This window comes from Prionailurus bengalensis, chromosome C1, assembly GCF_016509475.1.
Source record: "Prionailurus bengalensis isolate Pbe53 chromosome C1, Fcat_Pben_1.1_paternal_pri, whole genome shotgun sequence".
NCBI lineage: Eukaryota > Metazoa > Chordata > Mammalia > Carnivora > Felidae > Prionailurus > Prionailurus bengalensis.
In genome coordinates this window covers 194,758,905-194,781,387 of record NC_057345.1, presented here as the reverse complement: position 1 = coordinate 194,781,387, position 22,483 = coordinate 194,758,905, and the positions used below count along the sequence as shown (strand labels likewise).

At 38.3% G+C, this 22,483-nt stretch overlaps 1 protein-coding gene across 6 annotated transcripts in view; it reads right to left on the bottom strand.

Annotated features, from left to right (window-relative positions):
• Positions 1-1,219: 1,219 nt before the first annotated feature.
• The window catches only part of PIKFYVE (phosphoinositide kinase, FYVE-type zinc finger containing), an 82,367-nt gene continuing 61,103 nt past the window's right edge, over positions 1,220-22,483 (bottom strand). For all 6 annotated transcript variants that reach the window (XM_043577660.1, XM_043577663.1, XM_043577658.1 and 3 more), the window contains 13 exons: positions 21,062-21,199; positions 19,872-19,992; positions 17,859-17,954; positions 16,066-16,149; positions 14,879-14,976; positions 12,974-13,138; positions 10,470-10,529; positions 9,628-9,804; positions 8,540-8,643; positions 7,401-7,529; positions 6,054-6,315; positions 5,575-5,649; positions 1,220-4,473 (listed from right to left, as the gene is read on the bottom strand). In XM_043577660.1, coding sequence (XP_043433595.1) covers positions 4,358-4,473; positions 5,575-5,649; positions 6,054-6,315; positions 7,401-7,529; positions 8,540-8,643; positions 9,628-9,804; positions 10,470-10,529; positions 12,974-13,138; positions 14,879-14,976; positions 16,066-16,149; positions 17,859-17,954; positions 19,872-19,992; positions 21,062-21,199 — 1,625 coding nt within the window. In that variant the 3' untranslated portion in view covers positions 1,220-4,357. The remainder of the gene's footprint in view (positions 4,474-5,574; positions 5,650-6,053; positions 6,316-7,400; positions 7,530-8,539; positions 8,644-9,627; positions 9,805-10,469; positions 10,530-12,973; positions 13,139-14,878; positions 14,977-16,065; positions 16,150-17,858; positions 17,955-19,871; positions 19,993-21,061; positions 21,200-22,483) is intronic.

Here is a 22,483-nt window from a genome sequence, read left to right as displayed (position 1 = left end):
AAAAAAATAGAACTGCCTTGTGATCCAGCAATCCCACTTCTCCATATTTATCTAAAAGAAGTTTTTGAAAGAATCTTGCACATACATTTGAATTTCCATGTTCGTGATAGCATTATTCACAGCAGCCAAGAGGCAGAAGCAATTTCAAAGGTGCACTGATGATGAAAAAAGAAATGTGGTGCCTACATACAATGGAATATCATTCAACCTGGAATAGCACTTAACAGAGGGAGGAAATGCTACAACATGAATGAATCTTGAGGATAGTACACTAAGCAACATAAGCCGGCCCCAGAGAGACAAATCCTGTCTGATTTCTCCTAAAGTACCCGAAGTGGTCAGATTACCGGGAACAGAAAGCAGGATGGTCACGAGAGACCAGGGTGAGCAGGAAGAGTTGTTAAATGGATACAGTTGCAGGCCTGCAAGATGAGTACGTGCTGGGGGTATAAAGTGCAACGTGAGTATAGTTAACACCACTAAAGTATAAACTTAAACGCGGTGAAGATGATACATTTGGGATTGTCTTAACCACAGTTTTTAAACGTGGGTTAACAATCTTAACTTTGTTAAGCACTGACCCAGGAATTGTACAAGAAATGAATTTCCAACACAAGACACTTCCTTCACGTAAGTGAGAACAGAGCACTGGCTGGCAGGTGCCTGCACTGTCTCTTTACCCGCAGGGCAGAGGCGGGGCGCAGGAGCCGACGCGGCGGCCGCCAGGTGGCGACGCTGTGTCCCGGGGGAGCCCAGGCGCGGTGAAAGGGAGCGCGCTTCCACAGCTGCGAGCTTGCAGCACAGCGGATCCACCGCAGGCAGACGGGTCGTGTCTGAACACGTCTGCGAGCAGCAAGGCTGAGAGCCTGCCAGAGAGGCGAATTCGGCCCTCCCTGGCTTTCCTGAGCGTCCTGCCAGGAAAACGGAAACACATGAAGACCAGGAGGAGGACAGAAGAGGCGAGGCCATTAGTGGTAGACGCAAACACACAGGTTTAAGACCCCCTTTCTGAGACTTAAGAAGGAAGGGCTATTTACTAGTGAAAGACTTAAATTCTCCAGGGGGAAAAATGATGGGGAAGAGAATGAACAGAAGGCAACGCTTTGAGGCTAGAGGCCAGGGGCGAGGGGCGAGGGGCAAGGGGCGAGGTTTGGGCCCCAAACTCCATCTCCCCTTGTTAATTTCCTGAAGCCGATTCAAAACAAACTGAAGTTGATTCTCAGTTTATTGTAAGTGTTCTTTATTTATAGTATGTCTCCAAAAGGTCAAGGCAGTTTTATCTCTTAAATAACATGTCAATCATATAAAACAGCTAGAACCAAGGTAGAGAAATATATACAATATAATACAGTAAGTATTTTCAATATTGTTAATTGAATTTTTCATATTAAATTAAAAGAGGATATTGTGATTTACAATGTCATTTCTCTAGTTAAAATTAAACCTGTCAAAAGGCATAATGTACATTTTTTACAAAACCAGCACAGCAGCATTAATAAAACTGCTCATGATTGTAATCTTTATTTTTCTATAATACACTGCACCCGTGTTACAAAAACAAACAAACAAAAAGGCATTGCACTAGATGGTCTGAATACTGCATAAGTCAGTATGTTAACACTTGAGGAATAATGAATGGCCTGACCTATTTCCCCACCAGGCTCATTCACAACAGTTTCACTCTGCTAGCTAAGCAAACTTTCTACAGGTAGGTTACTTTTCCTTGGCAGTTTTATACAAGCCCACTGCTAATGGGTAAAATGCCAAGGAGACACTGATGCCACCAAAACCAATACGACCCTATTTACAAAACCCAATAAAAGCCAAGGCTAGAAAAGCACTCACAACTGGATCAAGAAAAAAATTATAAGCAGCATATTTTGTAGGAAATTTTAAATGTCTAGAAATTTAAATTATTCAACAGACTACAAAAGGGCTTGCAATAGCTGGTTCCCCTTATTTTTCTCAGGCTTGGATAAGAAAAAAGGAAATCCTTTTTATTTTTCCATAAAGTTTTCATGGCATCAACAACCTTCACATTTATAAATAGTATTTTTATACAATGCAACACATTCACATAGTTTTCTTGTGCTACTATCAGTTATTCTTAGGATTCATATTTTATTCTAAGGAAGAAAGTACTCTGGTATCTTCCTCAGTCGTAACTTTCCAACATTGACATCCTCCAAGCCTCGAAAGGGAATTCAAGAGAGGCGAGCAGTCATTCAATGCTTACCACTGAAGAGCATGCTATTTGAAACACCTTATATATATATATGTGTATATATATATATATGGTAGTGGCCTCAACAAAAGCAGCAAGGGCTGAGGACATAGTTCTACCACTCATGACAAATTAATTTCCCTTGCATTAAGACAGTTTTAAAAGGACAGGTCACCCTTGCAAGGCAGCAAGTATTGCTTCAAGATTATATTATCCGGGAATTTTTTTAGCCACAGAATTATCTAAGAGGCAGCAGTGCTTTAAAAAATAATCTTTCAAGTCATGAGCAAGCCAAACAAAATCAACGTGACATATTATTATCAGGAGTTATTCCAGTGAAGGATCCAAGCTACACGTACACATAGTGTTGAGGCTAAAACTGAGAAACGACCTGATTACAGCTGAGGGAAGATACCTTGTGGAGGTGTGCGTGACTGGGGGTACAGGAAACGGACAAGATAAATACTCCCAAGTATCCTGACAGAAAAAAAGAACAGAGACAAAACGTGTTTACATTCAGAATGAGATGCACGATCCATATTGTTGACAAGAAGTTAACAATGTTCCAATGTTTCTCTTGCAGGACGCAGTCCTTTTCTCCTCTAAAACCACCAGTGTTCTGTGTGTTTTCAAAAGGCACACCCAGGTTTTTGCGGGGTTTTTTTTTTTTTTTAAGCTTATCATCAGTTTTAAGTCCTTGGCCAACTTGTTTCTAGTTCAAAAGAAACCACGTTTCCAATAAGCACCAAACACCCAACTAATGTTTTCATTCTCTAAAGCAAACTTTCCAAAATGTTCCTATTTCACATACTTATAAGTCTCTGTAACCGGAATGTACCCAGATTCCTTTTTCTTGTTTCGGGAAGTTACAATAGAAATGTGCTCTTACAGGAAAACCTGAAAAGAATAGAACTTTATATAAAACTTTATAAACCCCCCAAGTATCCTTGTTAGGGAAAGAAGCCACGAGGAAATATTTGGCATTCTGTTATTTCCCCAAAGATAGTTAGTTTAGTACTCTATCTGATCATATTTTAAAACAAACAAAACTCTATTAAACAAGAAGTTCCTTACTACAAATATTTTATCTCTTAACATTTCTCAATAATCAGAACTGGCCTAGAAACTGGCACAGAAAGTTAAGAAACAGGGATGTCCACACTAGAAACCTCTTGGTTTTATAGATGCCACTTAAATTGCTATCTGTATTGAAAAAGACACTTTACCTTTACAAAAAACAAGCAAGTGCCTACCTCTCACCCAATTTCTTGGATAAGGTCTAATTCATTTTTTACATTAAAAAAAAATCCTTAGTAATTCTCCCTTTGGGAATTTAGTCACTATAGACTCATTTACTGTTTCCCTGAAAGTGGAGGAAACCCTACAAGATGAGCAGGTGCAGATAAGTGTAGTTGAACATATTAATTGCAAAAAAGTTACAAACAAGCTTAAAAAACAGCTCCAAAAGAAGGCTTCGAGTTAATAGCTATAGTCTCCTGTCATCCACAGAGAAGAGAGAACCTAAAAAACATCAAGCATACTGAAAACCAGAGCAAGATAAGAACACACAACAGGGTTCCCAATTTAAGTCAAATTCTTCAATAAAACAAGAACAGACTGTGTCAATCTGTTTGACTGGCCATTAATAGTATAATTTGGAATTTTTTAAAGATTTCATAAATTCTGATAATACATAACATTACATTGTCACATAAGAAACACAAAGTCACCAGCTCTACAAATGCTTTCTAAGTAAAGAATACGTCCAACATGATGCCAGGAAACAATCTAGGAGACGTTATTTTCTTAACAGGATTGTTAACAAGTCTGACAACCCGTTTTTTACCCTATCTCATCTCTGACCACACATTTGTCTTTAATCCTTTGAAATGGGTCTATATTCCCGCTTAAGTGGAAAAACGTTCATGCAACCTCCCCGCCTAAGGACAGCTAATTTGTAGGTATCAAAACCAAAGTGCAAATCCATGGAGTTTTAACACTTCAGGTACACGGAGCCCACACAACCACAGAACGGAAAGGCCTTGGCATACTGTGGAGAATGTGATGAAGAAATAAAACATGTAGCTTATTTTTGGTCCTTTGTTCCAGGCACCTTTTCACTCATGGTCTATGTCAGCAGTTCAGACCTAAGCCTGTCCAGTGGTCTGGTACCATCAGGAAGTACTTGTCCATTGCTTCACAAAATCTAGTCCTGTACAACTCTGGAGAGACCACGGTGGGCATTTTACCTGAGATTATGAAAAGAGCAAAGGGAAAAAGCTGTTACATAGTTGATCAACAACTGATCTGAATAGCTATGTTCTTTCACGAAAACTGCCATAAAGACACACACACACCACAGCAGTCTCAGAAAGGACAGAGGGGTGTTCACTGTGCCCCATGACATGGGACAGGTCCTTCCTGCTAGGGGGTTCCATTTTAAAAGACTGGCTCTTGCCTAGAGATGCGAAATGTTTGAAAGCACAAATGGAGCTGGCAGTGCTCAGAGAACTTTGAAGATTGAAGCGTTAATTAGAGACAACCTCTTATTCAGAATCTATGGCCTTTTTTGGGTAACTTCTCAACTTGAGAACCCTTGGCAACTTAACACAAATTTAAAACCAATTATTCCCCCACCTACGCAATTCCCTTTATTATTTGATCATCTGGGAAATGATAAAATCAGAGATAACCACTTACTTTTTTAGAAATTAAAAAAGTACTCACTTTTTATTTCTGGGGTTTTTAATTTTTTTTTTTTTTTTTTTAGAGAAAGAGCGAGCATGAGCAGGGAGAGGAGCGGGAAGAGAAAGGGAGGGAGGGAGGCAGCGGGGGTGGGGAGAGAGGGAGAGAGAGAGGAAGAAAGAGGAAGAGAGCGAGAGACAGAGGGAGGGAGGGAGAGGGAGAGAACCTTAAGGAGGCTCCATCCATGCTCAGCACAGAGCCTGCCACAGGACTTGATCCTACAACCCTGGGATCATGACCTGAGCCGAAATCAAGAGTCAGATGCTTGGGGCGTTTGGGTGGCTCAGTCAGTTGAGCATCCGACTTCGGCTCAGGTCAAGATCTCATGGTTCGGGAATTCGAGCCCCGCATCAGGCACTGTGCTGACAGCTCAGAGCCTGGAGCTGGCTTCCGATTCCGTGTTTCCCTCTCTCTCTGCCCCTCCCTGCTCGTGCTCTGTCTCTCAAAAATAAATAAACGTTAGAAAAGTTTTTTTTAAAAAAAAGAGTCAGATGCTCAACCAACTGAGGCCACCCAGGTGCCCCAAAAAAGTATCCATTTTTTAAATGTTAACTGATAAGGAAGGCAGAAGAACAGTTTAAAGAATAAACAAAAATTCTGCTCACCTTGTCCCCCTAAAATTCCTGTTGATTTCACAACCATCTCAAGCTTTTTGTCCCATGTAAATGTTCGAATATAATCTGTTACAGGAGGCAATATTGGCAGTAAAGCTACGTTAGTAAGTGTGAGAAAATAACGACAGGAATTACTATTACTTCTACCATGTTTACTGAGTGCTAACAATACTGCCAAGTGCTATCCCCAAGGTTTGTCTCCATATTAATTCATTTAATCCTCATTACAACTTCACAGCGCTTCATTTACAAGTAACTTTTTCAATACAGATTGTTTTTGGTAAAGATAATGAAAATGAAAATGAGGACGCTGAATAGAAGGTAACTAGAATTTAAAAGCTATTGATTGTGAATTTTCAAGTGTAAGTTGGTGAAAATATTTAACAAGCTATTACGAGACCAGGCTGAGTATAATCTTCAAATATACTCTGGCTTCAATCATGAACTAGAAGGTATGCTTGCCAACTCACCTATAATTCCGACTACCAGCTCATTGCTGGTATCATCTCGTCCAACCAGCAAAGAATAATCTATAATGAGGTGGCTAGAAAGGAAGTGGGAATCACTACGGATCGAGGCTCTCAGCACGGCTTTGGAATGAGAACGGATATACAGGGGATTGTCTCGAACCATCTTTAAGAGATTTTCATCCAGCAGGACTACATCACAGCTCTCTTTCCCAGTATCAGTTTTTACATTTCTATTCCTAAGTGAACCCTTCAAATCAAAAACCTAGCAGAAAGGAAATTCTCTGTTATTTATGCATGAGTTGTGCAATGAATTAATGTAATTAAATTGGAAATGCAGAAAGACTCTTTACAGCCCATACCATTATATACACTGTTAAATTTAATTTTAAAACTTAATCATAACTTATAGAAGCCATTAAATGCATGCATTATAACTGTTCAATACATAAAATAAATGGTGATATGATTCATCATTGAAAATTAATACCCAGGTAGTCAACTACTCAAACATTTCAGAAATACACTAACACACTCAATCAACTTTAAGAAACATTAACAAATAACTCCAAAAGTATATCACTGGATGGTAAAGCAGTTAAAATACAGATGCAAACAGTCTTAGGAAACTTACAGCTTTGATACCAAAACCCTATGCAATACTTACGGCAATGTAGAAGCAACAGCAGGTCTCTAGAAATTTGGGGGTAGTAAAAGCCACACACTCAAAGGTCAGGGGACTTAGGTCCTAGATCAGTGCAACATGAAGTGTATTCTGCAGACTAATGCTAGTCAATTGTCGCTGGCTCATGACAACATAAGGAGCTGGTGCCAGAATGTGAAACAGTTGCATCATTAAGCACACTGTTCATTCAGCACAGCACCACACTCTCAATGAAGAAAGCAATGCATTGAATTATATTCTAGTATAAGCTCCTTACCTCACCAGACTAGGGACAAACAGTTCAAGGACCAACACTCTTGAAAGGTACTTTTCTAGAATCTAAAACAACTTGAGTTCTGGTAGTATCTGTGTGACTGTCAAAAAGTTAAATTTTTCTGGGTCTTAGTTTCTTCATCTTTAAAACAGAGATGATGGAAACAGATCTGCCTTCTAATTCTGTAATTCTGTGTTTCTACGATATTGGAGAGGTTAAATTTTAGGACCCATCTACAATATTCCTCTTTATTCTTTCCTACAGGGTTCAACAATTCCAAAGTTAAAATTGGCCTAGTCACAAAGGCTTAATACTATTAAATAAGATGTTATTCTCTAACTCCTTATAATCCGGAACCAGAAGTGCCAAAGTTTCCAGTAGCTAAGTGGCTTGCATAGTTCAATATCCTTACCTGTGCCATCTTTCTCCCATAGAAAAGATTTTCCATGACAAGGAGATCTAACTTCTTCTCAGTATTGTTCTGAGAATTCTTATAACCAATTCTGTAAACTCCAAGAATTTTGGCCAATGCAGTGGGCCTCTGATCAAGAAAAAAAAAAAAAAAAAATGAAAGTCAACTCTTATCAAAAATAATTATTTGTAATTTAATACCCATATCTGGATTATCCATGTAATATCCAAACTAATGTTCTATTAATAGGACCAGAGGGCCTTGAAAGAAACTTAAACCCTTGAATCTCAGAAGCAAGTGAAAAGTAAAACAGCAGTGCCAATAAAAACATTAATGATCCTTAATGTTTGCCCAAAGGATAAGGCTTTACAATTTCTCAAATCACAAATTTTACTATGACATATAATTTCCTCTAAAATATGCAATAAACCATAAGTGAAAAACAATCTATGTGACTCCCTTACACACTCACTGGGAAGATCATGGCTAAATGTCAAGTGGGCAAACCTGAACCACTGGTTGCCTCTCTCTCTACCTAAGGATCCATACACCTGTATTAACAAACACTTCTAGTTTCTGTCTTAACAAAATTACAAATTCTAATGTGCAGTCATTAGCATTCAATCTTAATGTTTCTACACACACACACACACACACACACACACACACACTCTCTAAATGCAACCTGCTCAAGATCTCTTGGTTCCTGGCTGGCAAAGGTAGGAAAGAGGGTTTGAAATGACTACATTCTCTCACACTTTAATAACATAACAGAGGGGCGCCTGGGTGGCGCAGTCGGTTAAGCGTCCGACTTCAGCCAGGTCACGATCTCGCGGTCCGTGAGTTCGAGCCCCACGTCAGGCTCTGGGCTGATGGCTCGGAGCCTGGAGCCTGTTTCCCATTCTGTGTTTCCCTCTCTCTCTGCCCCTCCCCCGTTCATGCTCTGTCTCTCTCTGTCCCCAAAAAAATAAATAAACGTTGAAAAAAAAAATTTAAAAAAAATAAATAAATAACATAACAGAGATCCAGTCATGTCCTGTCCCTATTTTAGCATGGAAAAGACTGCCATTGGGATGAATTCTCAGGATATGAAAAAGCCCAGAAAACTCTAATTACGGAACAAGGTTTGGGATTTCTACCTTTTGTTGAACAGCATTTGTAATATAATTGAAGTAGTGTGGTGCAAAGTCAAGGAAAGACTGGACTTCCAGACGAGGCATCTGCTTCAAAATGAATCTATCATCTAAAAGGTAGAAGTGTCACATGTGTTTATTCAGTCACAGTATTTCCTGAGGTAATCTATAATAAATCATTCCAAAGATCCCAAATGATTTGTTTGCTTCATAGCTTTAAGGGATATTTTCTAATGTCAAGAGAAAATTTTAATCAGAATATAGTTCTCAATGGGGTGCCTGGGGTGGCTCAGTTGGTTAAGCATCTGACGTGAACTGAGGTCATGATCTCACAGTTCGTGAGTTCGAGCCCCGCAGCAGGCTCTCGGCTGTCAGCATAGAGCCCATTTCGGATCCTCTGTCTCTCTCTCTGTCTCTCAAAAATAAATAAACAAACAAACAAATAAATAAATAAATAGAATATAGTTCTCAAGTAATTGAGGGCTCAACAGGTTCCTGAGGATTTATGTAGTCAAGAACCACACGTAAATTCATAACTAGATACTAAGTAAAACTACTTACTGAGTGCTAACTACTAAGTAAAATTTTATAAACTCCTTTGTTAACAGTGCAGTAAGTCACAGTTATGAAGGCTTGTATCAAGCAACATTCCTCCTGCGGCATTTTCTCAAATAATTTTGCTCCCAGAGTATGGAGGACGGAACATAAAGTACAAACGGTCATCACCTTCTATGATACCTCTGCAGGTGAAGAACCTGGCCTTCCGATTTTCAAGTTAAGTATTTGTATTTTTATCTTTCTCTCACCAGCTCTGAGGTACCCCTTTTGACTCTTCTAGAAATTCTCTGTTACTATTTACATTTGGAGAAGTCAGGACCAGATCAGAGTTTAGCAAGGATCGGATCAATGTCTGTCTCTAAATACACACCACACATATGTACACTCTTAAAAATTATTACATCCTTTCAACCATAAAAAAAGAAACCCTTGCTTGACGACTGGCAGTATCATACAACCTCAATTTAAGTGAGTCCTAAATTATCTGAGGGCAAAAGATAGCTACTACTCAGTCAGTAGAAGATAAAAAGACTTCCCTTCCGTGGCATAGAAGGCAGCTCCTGATTTGCCCCCACGGGCCTGCCAGGGCGACGAGTGGGAAAGAGAACGAATGAAATCTTCTTCACTGCTCCCCAGAATCACCTCACGCATCTTATGAAACTCTCCCGCATAGTAGAGCCGACAGTAAAACTTGGCATTCGCATCAGAAAATTCTATAAACAGAAGTGTTAAAGATAAAAGGGGGGTGAGGGGCTTTTATGAGCCAAAAATCTCTCTTCCTTCTTGCTCACTCCCACCACCAACAAATGCAACCATTTGGTTTTCTTCATGACGGCATTTCTCACGCCACATCTACATCCCTGTTTATCACAGTTCTGTTAAAGTAACCCTCAGGGAAAATTAAAATGCACCTTATGACCTTACAGAAAAATCAAACATGAAATAAGACCCATTTCTAACTTTATAGGTTACTGTATTTTCCTCATTGTGCTTTTACATCTTAAATTTTACTACATATTCTGGATGATACGTTTTGGCGCGCGCGCGCGCACACACACACACACACACACACACACACACACAAAATGCTAGACACCTGGTCACAGCTATAGCTCTAGACTACATAATAATTACTTAAATGTTAGAAATCAAATCATTATAAATTAAATTATAATTTAAACTAAGCTTCTTTATAAACTAAATAATGTTTATTTTATAAACTAAATCTAGATTAAATAAAGCTTATGTCAGGACACAGACTTAATATTTATTCTAAGAAACAGGATATTTATCTAGTATAAAACTAGAAGCCTTAAATAACAGTTTTCTCAATTACAGTCCCCGTCCCTGCACCATCAGTATTTTATCTCTTACTTACGTAGCTCCACGTGAGGATTTATGAGTTGTTTCTTTTGTGTATCTCCTCCATCTACCTCATCTACAAGGTTTAATATCATTAGTTAAGCCAAAGTTTTAAATGGGTTACCAGTTCATTTTGTTTCCCCCCCCCCACACCCCCGACATAATAATAAAAACTAACAAGTCAACCCCCTGTTATCCTGGTCAAATCACTCTCAAGCAAGTATTATATGTACAATTAAGCTTGTGTAGACTATTACAAAAATATAGGTACCTTTGGAAACATCAATTTTCATATGAAAAATAGAGAAATTCAGGTTGAAGAATAATTTTCTTGTATTTGATGCTTCTGATAGTAATATACTAACTCCGCTCTTACATCAGGTTTCCATTACTTTCTTTCTCAGTTTATGACTGTCTTCCCTGTGTGTGGAATAATGCTTCTCCAATAGCCTGAAATGCTTTTTTTTTTTTGATGGATAATCTTTTTTTAATTTTAACTCCAGTGTAGTTAATATATAGTGTTATATTAGTTTCAGTTGTACAATACAGTGATTCAACAATTACATTACACAGTGCTCATCATGATAAATACACTCTTTAATCCCCCTCTCCTATTTCACCCATCCTCACACCCACCTCCCTTCTGGTAACTATCAGTTTGTTCTCTATAGTTAAGAATGTTTGCTTTTTTTCTTTCTTTCTTCCTTCATTTGTTTTCTTAAATTCCACATGTGAGTGAAATCATATGGTACTTGACTTTCTCTGATTTATTTCACTTAGGATGACAGCCTCTACGTTCATCCATGTTGTTGCAATATATACATATATAAATGGTATAGATGCTACTTCTTTATACATTCATCTGTTGATGAACACTGAGCTACTTCCATAATTTGGCTATTGTAAATAATGCTGCAATAAACATAGGGGAGAATATATCTTTTAAAGTTAGTGTTTTTGTATTTATTTTATTTTGTTTTTTATTTTTTAAAATTTACATCCAAATTAGTTAGCATACAGTGAAGCAATGATTTCAGGAGTAGATTCCTTAATGCCCCTTACCCATTTAGCCCGTCCCCCCTCCCACAACCCCTCCAGTAACCCTCTGTTTGTTCTCCATATTTATGAGTCTCTTCTGTTTAGTCCCCCTCCCTGTTTTGATATTATTTTTGTTTCCCTTTCCTTATGTTCATCTGGTTTGTCTCTTAAAGTCCTCATATGAGTGGAGTCATACGATTTTTGTCTTTCTCTGACTGACTAATTTCACTTAGCGTAATACCCTCCAGTTCCATCCACGTAGCTGCAAATGGCAAGATTTCATTTTTTTTGATTGCCGAGTAATACTCCATTGTATATATATCCCACGTCTTCTTCATCCATTCATCCATTGATGGGCATTTGGGCTCTTTCCATACTTTGGCTATTGTTGATAGTGCTGCTATAAACATGGGGGTGCATGTGTCCCTTCGAAATAGCACTCCTGTATCCCTTGGAAAAATGCCTAGTAGTGCAATTCCTGGGTAATAGGGTAGTTCTATTTTTAGTTTTTTGAGGAACCTCCATACTGTTTTCCAGGGTGGCTGCACCGGCTTGCATTCCCAGATGCTTTCTTTGTTATACGCTAAGATATATATACAATACATAAAATATACTAGTGTCTACCTCAGAGCAATTTTTTATATTTGATTTGTGTGTCTAGATCTACTCTAATTATTACAAGTTTGGAACATACTTTAATAGTTAGAAGAAATAATCTTCTATGTCTCACATTTCAACATTAGTTTTCTAAGCACCAATGTCTTCCAAGGATTACAGCCCAACAGAAGCCTACAGAATCCTAAACAGATAGCTTAAGTACTAATGAAAATATATTATGCTATCTTGTAGACTACTAATTCATGATCTAACCCAGGGTCACCGAACTATTTCTGTAAGGGCTAGATGGTAAGTATTTTATTCAGTCAAAACTATTCAATTTTTCAATATAACACGAAAGCAGCCAGACAGTAAGTAAATGAATGGGTGTGCTTATGTTCCAATACAACTTTACTTACAAAAACAGGGGAGCATGATTTGCCTATGCCTGGTCTAACCTCATATCCAAACACAATCAAGCAGACATATTTTAAAGTATCAAAACGAAGGCAGACATCAATGCCCTCAACCCTATAGAGACTGGAAAAGAAAGGAAATGTCTAAGGGGGTAGTGGAGTGAAAACATCTGAATATATACTGTGACTTACATGTTTTACGTGTGTAATGTCACTCAGTCCTAGTAAGCCTCAGAAGACATTGCTTTTGCCACCTTACACGTATGGAAACTAAGGATTTCTGATTCTACCACACAGTAAGTGACAGCAATAACATCTGGCCTCTATCAGCACCATGCTTTTTCCACTCTGCCATACTGAGGCATGAGAAGACAGCGAATGTCTGAGTTTCAGCAGTAAGAATTAACTACTTTAGGCTAGAAAGAACACAAGCAGCTAAAATAAGCTCATTTGGTTTCCTTTAACACACCTTGAGACTCAGCACCTTGATTCTCCGTCCCCTCCTTGCTCGTCTGCCCAACCTGGTAGTAAGCACTGTCTGCTCCACGTAAGGTCTCTCTTTTCTGGGAAGAGAGATCAGGGCTTTTCCCTGCTGTCCCTCGGAAGAAGGACAGCATTCCAGAAGTCTTTTTGGCTAAAAATAAAAGGTAACATATTAAGTACAGGTCACTACAGGTGAAAAGAAAAAAAACGATTTTCAACTCATTCCTTTCTTAGCAAGAACCCATTACACGAAGGTAATAACATTATTCCATATGTTTTATGGGTTTGGGGGGGAGGTCGTTAGTCAAGCACTTTTATTATCAGAAACATAAAAGAAGAGCAATGTTCAGGTAGCTATATATCAAAATGAGAAATTGTACAGAAAAACAGAATTCAGAGTTAAAGGTAATATCTCTGTACCATTTGTGTTCCTATATTTTAACACAGCAAAATATAAGATTTTTTCATCATTTTTCAGAAATTAGTATAAGATGGCCAAAGCTTACATACCTTTTTTTAATGTATTTACTTGGGGTGGGGGGAGAGGAAGAGACAGAGAGGGAGAAATAGAAATAGAGAATCCCACGCAGGCTCTGCACCGTCAGTACAGATCCCGGAGGCGGGGGGGGGGGGCGGGGGGGGAGGGCAGGGGCTCAATCCCACCAACCATGAGATCACGATCTGAGCCAAAATCAAGAGTTGGACGTTCAACCGACTGAGCCACCCAGGCGCCCTAGCTCACTCTGTAATTTTATTCCTAGTTTTGAATTTGGTATATACATATATATCATCTATGTATCATCTCTGAGCTTAGCATATATGATTCTAATCTTGTTCAATTTACCATCTATAAAATCCACATAAAATGTCATTCATAAAGTGCTTATTAGTTTAGGGTGGCAGACCCCATTATGGCCTCCTTAATATCCAAGCCCACCTTGTTCCTTGCTGAAAGAACTGCAATTCTGGTTGGGGTGGCAATGTGGAGAACCCCAGAAAACGAATCACGATTTGTATGAGCAACCAGGACAGCGCTGTTGTTCCTTCCAGGAAGGGGTGGTCACAAGACTCCTCACTAGCCAATGAGACTGCAGGGGAAGCCTCTGCATTCCTCATCACAGGAAACAGCTGCAGCTTATACCTACTTCCCTTCTCTCTGCCTCAAATGGAGACATGAACTGGAACATTCTGATCACGAGGAAAATTTAAGAGAATCATAAAGAAACTACCCTCTCTACTGTCATGACAATGCTAACTGAACCAATGCCAGCAACTGCCTGCCTCCGGATGTTGCTTTTTTAGAAAAATAAACTGTTATTTGGTTAAGCCCCAGTAGTCACTTGAGTCTTCTGCTATTTGTAGTAAATAGATTCCTGACAAAGCCAAAGAGATCCATGCTCAAATCCCACCTTCCAGCTACTTCTGTAATCTTGAGCAAGGTACTTAAGTTTAACTTTCTGAAAACTGAGGATATATACAATAATTCTTAGTAGTTATTATGGGGATTAAAGGACATGACACATGAGAAGTTCTTTTCACAATGCTAACAATACTGTAAAAACTTTTTTAAGTTTCAAACACAAAAGTTAAAGTTTTTTAAAGCCACCCTTAGCTTGTATACTTCAAACTAAAAACTCTAAGGCAGATTCTGCTTCTTTTTGCAAAGACCTATGAGTTTCTAGAAGTTTCAAATCCAATAATCAGGTAAAGATCAAACGAAAGCAAAGTATGTATAAAAGAGGGCATACAAAAATGTATTAACGCATATAATACTGTAAAGACCAGAAGTAATAAATTCTTGCCAGATGCTATTTCTTATTTAATGTTTTCTTCTTCAAACCATAATTATAAATAAAACTAATAATAACTACTCCTCTATGTATAATCTTACTTGGCTGTGGTTCTGCTTCTGCTGTGCGGTTTGTCTGTCCTCCGCTGACCTCAGGTAATCTAATAGGGCTGCTGCTCTTTGGTCGGCTGTCCAAAGTACTGAAAAAAAAAAAAAAAAAGGAAAAGTTAGATTCATACTATTCACACAGAAAATGGTTCCTACATTAATTGACTCCCCACCTAACCCCACCCACAGTATCCAAAATTCAATTCATAAGTCATACAAACACAGGTTATAACACAGAAGAAAGATCTTCCTCTGAAGCAAAATGTTGTAACTATGAAAGTATACGGAAAATATATGACAGCAGAGCCTTTTACAATACTTTCCCCAAGTCCATTAGAGCTATATTAGCACCTGTAAGTCAAACAATTACAGAAAATACCAATTTCGTATTTCTCAGTCTAGTTACCATGTTAATAAATCAGATCAAATTGTGTCACATTAGTGAAAGTCAAAAACCTATGTCAATTAGAAAATAATGAGCCTACAACAATTTCTGTCTACATGTGTAAAATACCGAACATACTAAAAGAACCAGTTTGCGGGGGGGGGGGGGGGGGGGGGGGGGGGTTTGTTTTTAAACTATTAGAACGTTTAATTATTATGGAAAATTCACAAGTAGTTTAAATTACAAAGTAAAGCAGTGGGTTACTAATTTCACAAGTTACTATTATTTAAATAAAAACAATAAGGAGAATTTAAAATGCTGAAAGTTTAAATCTGCAATATACACTGAACTTCTATGGCTATGATCAGAAAACTACTATCCAAAAGCACCGCTGAAGGCCTTTTGCTATCCTTGAATTTCGTTCTGTTAATTGTTGGCTCAAGTTTGAATGCCACTGTCAGTATCCTAGAAACTTTCATGCTGATAATATATTACAATAAAATTGAAGTATGAGCATTTAAAAAATGATGACAAAGGGGCGCCTGAGCGCTTCGGTTGGTTAAGCCTCTGATTTCAGCTCAGGTCACGATCTCACACTTCGTGAGTTCAAGCCCCATGTCGGGCTCTGTGCTGACACCTCAGAGCCTGCAGCCTGCCTCTGATTCTGTGTCTTCCTCTCTCTCTGCCCCTTCCCCACTCGCATTCTGTCTCTCAAAATAAACTTAATAAAAATAAAAAACTAAAAAAATGATGACATATAGCCAAATTAAATAAATTCTACTCAATCACAGATTACCTATTTGTTGGAAGCCCTTCTTCGGCACTGTTCCGCTGAGTCGCTTTGGATAATTCCTCTAAGGCATTTCGGTATTCTTTACAACTTAGGGTAGAAATAGGTTGCAACATGTTAAACGTTAAACTTCTCTTCAAAATAACTCATATACTTTAGAATAAGCTCTGCATTACAGAAATACAATCGTTTTGTGTACCCATAACTAAACATGTTTGAGTCAACTAACAAAAGTTATCAAGTAGAAGCTTCATGAAGAAGGTCATCTTCACAGATAATACTGCAAAATACAAACCAACACACCAACCAGTATCAATATCCTAAACGGTGATTGTGAAAGCCTTTGTATTAATATTTAGACCAAATATCTTCAGGAATACAACAGGTAATTTAAAGTATAAAACTTCAGACTTTAGTGTAACTGTGAAAAGGGACGTGAGAATGTTTTTCTACTTAGAGGTACTAAACTTGAAGAAAAAAAATTCAACTCTTAGACTAGCAGTCTGGGAGCCCTGATTTAGACAGATGTCAGGGAACAAGATAAGCATGTATTATTTTTCCAAGACATTAGAAGAAAGTGACTTCTACTAATATACTCCATTCCTAACAGTACAATAGGAATTTTTTATTTAGTTGGCTTTCTTACCTTTCTATCTATTAATGGAGCAAGACTAAGCAATAAAGTAAGAAGCAAATACTAACTTCATAAAGGCCAAAAGGCAAAAAAAAAAAAAAAAAAAAAAAAAAAATTGTCATATGGAATCTCCTAAAGGAAAGAAATTCCTCATTACCCAAACGTGTGAACTCTAATAAATGCTAAGGCATATAAATCTACCTTGTTTACTTCTACATATCCAATACCTAGTATACCACATCTTATAGACATTTAAGTATTTGTTGAATAAGCAGCCTTCTTGTAAATAATATATAAAAAGAAAATTTTAAATTTCAATGTCTTCCAACAGAAAAAAAATTTTAATTAAACATCTTAGATTATACTTAAACTAAGTTCTGTCACTACCAAGATATTGTCTGTGCTGTCTTTTTAGGGGCGCCTGGGTGGCTCAGTGGGTTAAGTGTCTGACTTCGGCTCAGGTCATGATCTCCCAGATCTGTGCTGACAGCCCAGAGCCTGGAGCCTGTTTTGGATTCTCTCTCTCTCTCTCTCTCTCTCTCTCTCTCTCTGCCCCTCCCCACCTTGTGCTCCGTCTCTCCCTCTCTCTCTCTCTCTCAGAGATAAGTAAACATTAATAACATTATAAATAAATAAATTAAATTAAATTAAAAGTGCTGTCTTTTTAGACAGAAGATATAAATACTTTTATAGAGGAATGCTTGTTTAAAACATATGATAAGTGTGGGCATGTAAGTGGGTTAAGGCATAGGAATGGCATTACTCTAGTAAGGAAACTACCTGCTACGTGTGGGAAGCAAGAAGGAAAGGAAGACCACAAAAAGGAACTCAGATGACATAAGACATTCTAGTATATCAGTAAGTAAATGTAAGGAAGGGATACACAGAACAGAGAATGTTTAGAGGATATAAAGGTGAGTAAATAACTTGCCTAGTCAATTTACTAAGTAGAAGCTTGCTTAAGAATCATCCTGTTATTATGTGGATACAGAATACACTTTCATACACAAAGAGAACAAGCTATTGTGCCCTAAGAATATGTATTTTGGTTTATATTTAACCATTCTTCCCCACTCTCTATAAAAGATCTCAACAATAAGATGGTTAGTAAATATACATAAAATATAAAGATCTAATCACAGGTGAAAAGTCCCATGAATAATACCTGAGAGCAAAAGCAATGATGGAGCTGGGCTCCTTCTCACAAACAGCAATGGGTACCCGTTCGTGTTCATACATTAAGTAGTGCTTATCTGGATCACTGTTCAAAATTTTCAAATAAAGAAGAACAAAATTAGCAGAAAATCATCTACACAAACCACTAACACATTATAAGTAAATCTCATGACAATTTTAAGTTAGGTAAATACTGCATAATTACAAGAATATAACTAAATAAGCCAAAATGTATGTAGAATTTAACCAAACAGCCAAGGAAAATGTTATCAACAGAAAGTTTTTAAAGGTAATTGGAAATTGTCAGATCGGTTTTCAAATCGGAGGGTTCCGGAATAGTTACTCTATACAACACTTTCCACGTTTCCAAGAGGAAATAATGTAACACAGTTGCCACAAGACTTTTTGTTCAGGCTTATAGTAGAACAAAATCTTTCACACTTCTGCTATCCATTATAAATACTTTTTGAGATGAACACAGCTCCAAGTCTAGTATTAGTCCAACAAGAAATAATATAACACAGCCATTCTCCTATTTATCATATGGAAACTCAATGGTGTGACTCCATTTTAACCCAAATCTTGATCCCCTGACCTCTACCCTAAAGCTCCTAGGGAGGCATTCATTCATTCGTGTTAACAGCTATTTGCTGTGCCAGAAACACAATATTAAGAAAAACTATTACTGGGGCGCCTGGGTGGCTCAGTCGGTTAAGCCTCTGACTTCAGCTCAGGTCATGATCTCGCGGTTCGTGAGTTCAAGCCCCGTGTCAGACTCTGTGCTGACAGCTCGGAGCCTGGAGCCTGTTTCAGATTCTGTGTCTCCCTCTCTCTCTCTGCCTCTCTCCCACTCACGTTCTGTCTCTGTCTCTCAAAAAGATAAATAAATGTTAAAAAAAAAATTATAAAAAAAAGAAAAGAAAAACCATTACTAAGCACCTAACATGAACAAGATGTGAAAGCATCAAATAATCCTGCAAATAAATACAATCACTATCTGTGGTAAGCGCCACGAGGGAATCATGAGAGCATGTAACAAGGACACCTAATCTGGCTGAGGCAGGGAACTAGTGGGGACAGTCTAAAGTTTCCCTGAAAAAGAATTCAGAGTAATGACAAAAGAAGAAAGTGAGGGCATGGGCAAAGGTCATACAATAGGAGGAACAACAACCTAGTCAAGAAACTAAGTCAAGTCTGAAGCAGAGAAAACAGGGACTTTCACAGACTGTAGTGTAAATCTCTACTTGTCTCCTCCCTGAGACGGTGAGCTCCCAAGAGCAGTGATTTTCCTTATTAATCTTGTTCTACATCCTGGGGCACGAGAACTGGCACTCAGTACATTTAAATACTGACTAATAAATTAATACAAAGTTAAGAACAAAGGTCTTATGAACGAATGTCCACCTTTTGGATGCACTTGCAGCAGCATACAGGAGCAGCATCTGATGGCTACACAGATCAACCAGTGGGGAAAAAACTCACAGCCAACCTGTTTTCTTTCCTACTCAGTGAGCCCAGTACAAACAAGATCACATGAAAACTTGTACAGGTCATTGTAATTCATTGACTGAAAAGTACCATGTCCCAGAAAGTTATAAGTCAGTACTGTCATCTTCATACACAACCAGCAGTATGTTTTTATGACCATGGGATCAATAGATGTAGCAGTATGTCTTTAATATAGACAGATAGATAGATATAATATTTATATATAGGTATAAACAATTATTTTCACACTAGTAATCTGAAGCATTAAGCAACATTAATGTTTTTCTCACCCATTCATCTACTATATGATGATGGTTGCTATATAATAATTCTATAAATTATATTATACCAAAAGACACTTCTTTTACTATGATGGAAATATAATTTGAGAAGTATGCATAATGTTAAATAAATATATTTAAATACGTAAAGAATAAATATTTGGAACGAGGTGTTTAAAAGTAAGTGAAAACAAAACAACCCAACAACAGCCACTGACTTTTACAGTACTTACAACGGAAATGGAATAGGGTTGTAGCTATTTCCTGGAAGCAAATTTGCAAAGATGGCTTTCATGGTTGATTTTTCCTTCACCTGGCTGTCTGTGGATCCCAGCAAATGTCCATCAAACACATCTAGGATAAAAAATATTCTACTTATAAGTTAATATTCAGAACAAGTAAAAAACAGTATAAAGTATCAACATTATTTCTTGCCAGTTTTGGAATACAGACATGTATTCACACCATAATTACCAATTATGGTACAAAATTTCTGATCTAGGAATAAGGACTCTTTGGGGATGAAAGAGGAAACAACAGTGAAGCATACATAGCACTGACTCCAAAGATCACACTGTTTTACATTTCACCCTCTCTGAAATTGGAACCATCCCATAATCGATGCTTTATCATTGCAGGGGCCGGGCAGCAGCCATGATGAAATTACTGCCTGAGCATTCGTGAACGCAGCCACAGCTCTTCTTATTATCACTTCAACTCAGTTATATGCACTGTGGCTGTGACATCGGAGTTTAACTGCAGTTTAAAAGTTATTTTGGGGGCACCTGGGTGGTTCGGTCAGTTAAGCGTCCTACTCTTGATTTCAGCTCAAGTCATGATCTCAAGTTCACAGGCCACGAGGCCTGAATTGGGCTCTGCGTTCACAGCATGCAGCCTGCTTGGGCTTCTCTTCTCTCTCTCTCTCTCTCTCTCTCTCTCTGCTCCTCCCCCAGTCGCACCCTTGTTCTCTCTCTCTCTCTGAAAATAAGTGAACTTTTAAAAAAATTAAAAACTAAACGTTATTTTTAAAGTTTACACTACTTAAGTAGTTACTGCTTTGAACAGAAAGCAAGGAAAGAGAGAAACGAGGCATAAATTTGCCATTAGTGAAATAAACAGTTGTTGTGGGAGAAATGGCTGCAATTTCTCTTATTTTCTTACAAGGCAAAAACCATGCGCTTTGTGGGACTCAAGAAAGTAATATTCCCAGAAAACAGATGAAGCAGAATAACATTCTGCTCCTTAGATATTCCTATGTCAAGGAGCGCCAACTGAAGAAGTGATACGGTAAAAAGCTGAAACTAAAATAGCACTTCCAGGAAAGATAAAACGTACAAACTCTAAGAGATAAGAAAGCGTCGTATCAAAGCATTCACAGTGTTCTCTTTCGGATGAAGTATAGTAAAAATGACTTCAACTGTACCTTCAGAACTGCTGGCTGTATCGAGCTCAGGGGGCGCTCCCGCCAGCTGCTCAGGCAGGGCTTCCGGGGGGGTAGGCAGCTGCAGATGCGCCGAGCTGGCGGGGCTCTGGCTGGACAGGGTGGTCAGGAAGCGGTCCTCTAAAGAAAAACAGACTTCAGTGAGTCATTCAAAAACGCTGAGCCCATGTCTACCTAATAGGAATGTTTTTTAAATGCCAACTCATATTTCTGCCTCCTAAACCAAAGAATTTTAGCTTCCTAAAAATTACTTAGGCCATTTTAGCACACATTTTAGAAATAGATACAGGGGCGCCTGGGTGGCTCAGTCAGTTAAGCCTCCAACTCTTGGTTTTGGCTCAGGTCATGATCCCGTGGGTCTGTGGGTTCAAGCCCTGCATCAGGCTCTGCGCTGACAGTGCGGAACCTGCTTGGGATTCTCTCTCCCTTTCTCTGCCCCTCCTCTGCTCATGCTCTCTCTCTCTCTCTCAAAATAAATAAATAAACTTTAAAAAAAAATTTTTTTAATAGACATAGATACAAATATCCAAACAGGTTACATGACTTGACCTCAGTCAGCTCTTAGTGACAGCACTGTGGCTGGCCACCCAAGTCTGATTCCTATCTAATATTCTTTACGACTAGACCATAACTGGTTACCTAAATCTCAGTTCATTCAATTTAATAGGGAATAAAATCAAGACACCATTGGAAGAAAAAAATCACGTGCTCATTCTCAGGGGGAAAGTTTACTGAATCATAATAGAAAAATATCAAGAATTATGAGTTGTGGGGCGCCTGGGTGGCGCAGTCGGTTGGGCGTCCGACTTCAGCCAGGTCACGATCTCACGGTCCGTGAGTTCGAGCCCCGCATCGGGCTCTGGGCTGATGGCTCAGAGCCTGGAGCCTGTTTCTGATTCTGTGTCTCCCTCTCTCTATGCCCCTCCCCCGTTCATGCTCTGTCTCTCTCTGTCCCAAAAATAAAATAAACGTTGAAAAAAAAAAAAAAATTTTAAAAAAAGAATTATGAGTTGAGCTTACATTCCACAAAGACGATCCAAGAAAATGTCCCTACAAATTTTCTAGAATGGCACCAAGTTATTCAATGAAATACTGTGAAAGACAGCTTAGGTCTAGAAAAAGATTTTAGTGACATGAAAACAGAAATTAAACTTTCTAATATTTTTGCAGTGAAACCTGCTGACTTGGGAACAAGCAAAACAAAAATTCAATCTCCTTCTTTTCTTTGCTCTTCCCCCAACAGATCGTGTTATTTCTACCTCCTCATTGATCTTCTTGCAATATACTCTAAGATACACTGACAGTGCTATAATACAGGAAGGGAGAAAAAAGTCTGTAACGACTGCATCAGAAAATCTTCTCAAAATTAGCCATGGAAACAACTTCTAGACTAAGGAATCTCTT